This window comes from Culex quinquefasciatus, chromosome 3, assembly GCF_015732765.1.
Source record: "Culex quinquefasciatus strain JHB chromosome 3, VPISU_Cqui_1.0_pri_paternal, whole genome shotgun sequence".
Classification (NCBI taxonomy): Eukaryota; Metazoa; Arthropoda; class Insecta; order Diptera; family Culicidae; genus Culex; species Culex quinquefasciatus.
This window is the reverse complement of record NC_051863.1, coordinates 31,341,388-31,346,478: the sequence shown is the minus strand read 5'-3', so window position 1 is coordinate 31,346,478 and position 5,091 is coordinate 31,341,388. Positions and strand designations below refer to the sequence as shown.

The following is a 5,091-nucleotide window of genomic DNA, read 5'->3' as shown; positions in this document are numbered from 1 at the left end:
ACCAACGATGGGTCGGATGATTGATCCGGACATCGTTTACATGCATTTAAGTGAGATCCGGCTTCAAAAAAGTACTTAAATATCACTTAAGTGGTCATAACTCGAGACAGGGTTGCCAGATCTTCGATGTTGTGGACTTGTTGGAAAAGTCTTTTGATTACCTAACCAACGATGGGTTGGATGATGGATCTGGACATCGTTTACATGCATATAATTGAGATCCGGATATATGTGAAAACACATTTTTATACATAACTTTTGAACTACTTATCGAAACTTCAAACAATTCAATAGCGATGTTTGGGACCCTAAACCAAGTCGAATGCAACTGGTTCGATCAAAATCGGTTCAGCCAGTGCTGAGAAAACTTGGCAAGATTTTTGAACACATACATACATACACACACACACACACATACACACACACAGACATTTGTTCAGTTTTCGATTCTGAGTCGATATGTATATATGAAGGTGGGTCTTCGAGCTTTTAATAAAAAGTTCATTTTTAGAGCAGGATTATAGCCTTACCTCAGTGAGGAAGGCAAAATGATAAGAATTAATTTAATACTTAATATAAAAATGATAAGAATTAATTTCAATTATAAAGAATGTTAGATTTTGAAAAACAAAAAACAAAATTCAAATAAATGTTGGAACAGCAACATTTTATTGCATAAACAAAAAAAAACAAACATAATGTTTCTTATTTAATTTCAGTTAAAACACTTTTTTTTTAATTTATACACTCATTTTATTAGTTGAATATTTCATGAACAGCCTTGAGTTGAGGGCCATAGAACTATTTTGAAAAGCCGTCGCGGGCCGGATGAAATGGCTTTACGGGTCGGACGTTGGGCAGGCCTGTACTAGATAATAATTAAAAATTAAGATATTTAAACATTTAAAAAAATCTTAAATTAAGAAATTCAAAAATGGAAATTATCAAAAATAAATCAAAATTCAGACTTTTAAAATTAAAGTTTTCGTATTCAAACATTTAAAAACCACAAAAAAAATAAAAATTACTAAATATTTTAGAGTATATGCAGAAATTCTTAAATTTTTGAGTTTTCTTAAAAGTCCTATAAACATATTAAAGACAATAACTTATAGGCGAGGATAATCGTGTTCATGGCGTGTTTTGCGATATACTTAGAATACGCCGCTACGAAGTTGAGATTTTAGTGCATAAATTTTCCCGAACATTTATTTTCTGAATTTTCCCGGGAGGGTAAACCCCCTATTCGCTTTTGACGCAACCCAGAAATCGTAACGCCTCGACGTAACGCACTCTCTGGTTGTGTCATTCAAAAAAGTTTAAAAAGTGAAAACAGAACCGCTGTCGTTTCGATCTAGTGTTAGTTTCGTAAATTGTACAGATATTCAGCGAAATTTAAAATTTCATCAGTAGATGGTGATTGGGGGGCCACTTTGGCAGGATCGCGCGTTGGCTTTACGAGAACTTGTGACCGTGGAGTGACGTTGAATCGAGAATCGAATTTTCGCCAACCGAACAGGTAGGTGTAAACATAACCTCAAATTCGAAATTTGCGTAAAAATCTCGGCGCTTTGTTTTCATCGTCACGTTCATTCATGGTTTGCAGCGGAGGAGGAGGACGAGGACGCACACAATGAAGTCTCCGCTGCCGGTGCCGGAGTTTTTGGAGGAGAACAACCTGTCGCTTTCGTTCAAGCAGCCCCACCGGCGGAACCAGGTGAACCAGCGGCCACCGAAGCCGCCCAAGCTGTACCCCAAGTTCGATGCCAGCTTTAGCCGGAGCTTGAACGGGTCGTGCGGCGCCAGTGCGATTTCGTTCCGGAATGGGGGCGCGCGGGCCGAGCTGAGTACGCTGTACCAGCGGGACAAGCGAGAGTCGTACTACGAGCAGTGCTTCGAGCAGATCGCCAAAGTGGGGGAAGGTTCGTTCGGGGAGGTATTCAAGGTAAAGAGCAAAGTGGACGGGTGTTTGTACGCGGTCAAGAAATCGAAGGAGTTTTTCCGCGGGGAGCACTACCGCCAGGAACGGCTGGAGGAGGTGCGGCGGTACGAGCAGTTTAGCGAGCACGAGAACTGCGTCAAGTTGATACAAGCGTGGGAGCAGGAGGATCGGCTGTACATGCAGATGGAGCTGTGCAAGGGCAGTTTGGAGGATTACGTGCGCGAGCAGCGGTTTATTCCGGAGGACCGGATCTGGTCGATTTTGCTGGATTTGCTGCTGGTGAGTTGAGCTGGAGATGTTTGTTAGTTGGGGCAATTTCTTGATGTTTGTATCTTTTTTTCTTTTCCAGGGCTTGAAGAGTCTGCACGATCGCCAGTTGATCCATCTGGATATAAAGTTGGACAACATTCTGATTACGGACGATGAAGTGTGCAAGCTGGCGGATTTTGGGTTGGTGTTTGATCTGACGAATCGCAACCTTCATCAGGCGACCGAGGGTGATTCGCGGTACATCGCTCCGGAACTGATGGAAGGTCGCTACACGAAGGCTGTTGATATCTTTAGTTTGGGAATCGCCGTACTGGAACTGTCCTGCAATTTGGAACTTCCCTCCAATGGACCACTTTGGCAACGGTTGCGCAGCGGGTCGCTTCCACCGGAGCTGCTGTGCCGGCTATCGCAAGAACTTCAGGACGTGATCCGGTGGATGATGAGCCCGGTGCCGGAGTCACGTCCCTCGGTGGACACGCTGCTGCGATTCCCGCGAATAGCGGACCTGTACCGCGAACGGAGACGCTGGCGACTGGTTCGCGGTGTGAAATCATACCTGTTCCGGAAATTGTGCAATCTTAGATGCTTCCTCGCCAGTCTGGTGCTGTCCATTGGCAGCAGTCTGCGGTTGAACCACGCCAAGCCTTCGGTGCCAGCTGCTGGGCACAAGACAAAGAATCATCGACCGACCAACCGCAGTTACTGCAATGGAACATCCGGTGCTACTTCACCAAACAACAGCGTTCGAACCTGTCTGATGAAGGACTTTGAAGACGACGAGGAAGAAATGCTGCAGCAGTCCAGTAGCAGCGGAGATCTAGATGTGTCGGGCGGAAGCCGAGAAAGCGGCAGCGTCCAAATCACACCCACGCTCAACAACACCGTTCCGTCCCACACACCCTCGCTCCGCATGATGAACTCAACGCCGCTGAATCACAACCACATTGGACTGCGACTCAGCTTCCGCAACAACTGCGTGGAAACACCCACTCGAAACATCAGGTAAGCCAAAAACCAACAACTTCAACCCACAAAACCCGCTAATCGAAACCCCAAAACTTCCAGCTACGACTCCGGCGAGGAGGACTTTATGTTTCCGCTCGATGCGAACAACGCGAGCCGGCGGGTTCACGGCGATCTGTCCCGGCACTCGAGCTCGATGCTGCAGAGCCCTGGAGGTGGCGGCGGCACCGGCCTGTCCGGCGATTCTTCGTTCCTGACGAAGAAGAAACTTTTCTTCAAATCGGACGACTCGGACTAAGCCCGAAGGGGCGGTGGTGGCGCGCAACGCGCTCGCACAGCTTTGTTCCTTTTTACCTCAAACAATTATAAAGAAGAAGAAGAAAAATCGCAGATCAAATAACCTTACGGATCTCAAACTCGGGAAAGTTTGCCTCATTTACGCCGTTTAGCTGTAAATAATTTACGAATGTAACACAAAGACAGAGAGAGAATCAGAGAGTAGAATAGTGACTAGTGCAGAAGGCAGCAGAAAAAAAAAAAACAAGTAAAGCCTAATGTGATATGCAAGCGAAATGATTTATGAAATAATAACGGTTAAAGTTGTTGAACGATAGCCCAGCCCAGTTGGTGTGAAATTCTTTTCTCGGTTTAATGTTTTTGTTTTAATACGTTACTTTCGGTTTGCAGTTTTTCAAAAAATTGTGTTTGTTAAAAATGTCGATACACCTCAATATATCGATGCGGTTTTGAAACAGGTCGAGTGTCGAAAAGAAAATGTATTCCTTACCTTCAACTATAGGTACTACCATAATTGAACTTGAATCGCTTAGCCAGAAGGAAATTTAGAAGTAAGCACGTAATAGAATATGAGATATCTAATATCGAGTCGGTAGTTTTCATACTAATATTTTTATAGAAATTTTCTATATTACAATAACGCAATAAACTGGTGTATTTTACAAAAATGAAACTATTTTTTTTAATTCCTGAGGAATTTTCCCGGCGCGTCGACAACCCCAGTTTTGATTTCCAAAAAATCATATCTCGAAATCAGAAATAAATGGAATCGATGGTCCTCTTAAACCTTGCGGTTTCCGTCAACGAATCCACAGATGCCTCCCGGATATCCTAAGTGTGACGGTATGGCAGAGGGAGAGGGCACCGAATAAATATATTTACACTTAGAATCATTGCGTCCGCCTCGAGATTCGAATCGGCTACCTCTGGATTGTGAGTGAGTACAGCATTGCCTTGGCGTTCTCGATTGCGAGATTTCTACTCGAAACTAGGTGTCCGAAGGCTTGATTGTTGAGACAATTGCAAACTTCTTTTTACACCTAAGGATTGTTAGTCCAACTGCCTACCAGCGACTCCACCGAGGCAGGACCCAGAGAGACGACACCTGGATTGAGCTAACGGCCTAACCCTCTTGGCTAGACAGGGGCCAACATGTACTTCCCCGTCAGACGGAAGGCGTGATCAGACAAATCTCGTCTCGAAAAATGCCACCGAGACCATCTGGGGATCGAACCCAAGCCGACTGGGTGAGAGGCAACCACGCTTACCCCTACACCACGGTTCCCGGCTTTGAAGGAAACTATAAAAAGGGTAATTCTCCACCAACTCACATGCAATCGGGAAAAGCTGCTCCGACCCTTCTTCGATTTGCATGAAACTTTGTCCTAAGGGGTAACTTTTGCCCCTGATCTAATATTTAACATTTTTTTTATGTTTCCGAAACCACCTTGAGTCAGGGGTAAACCATCTAAACCGCAAAAAAAAAATAAAATTTTGTTAATTGGGTTCTAAAATTAAGATTAAATTTGTGATATTATTGTACACAACAATAAAGCTTTTTTTTTATTTCAATGACCCTTTGTACGACCGCAAAGGATTTAAAATGAATTTATAGGGGA

General features: G+C 44.0%; 1 protein-coding gene across 1 annotated transcript; it reads left to right on the top strand.

The window, feature by feature from the left end:
- Positions 1 to 1,296: 1,296 nt before the first annotated feature.
- LOC6034986 (membrane-associated tyrosine- and threonine-specific cdc2-inhibitory kinase) lies at positions 1,297 to 4,145 on the top strand. Its single transcript, XM_001845184.2, has 4 exons — positions 1,297 to 1,519; positions 1,607 to 2,221; positions 2,292 to 3,214; positions 3,278 to 4,145. The coding sequence occupies exons 2-4, from the start codon at positions 1,634 to 1,636 to the stop codon at positions 3,471 to 3,473; spliced, it is 1,707 nt and encodes a 568-aa protein (XP_001845236.2). The 5' UTR covers positions 1,297 to 1,519; positions 1,607 to 1,633; the 3' UTR covers positions 3,474 to 4,145.
- Positions 4,146 to 5,091: the final 946 nt, after the last annotated feature.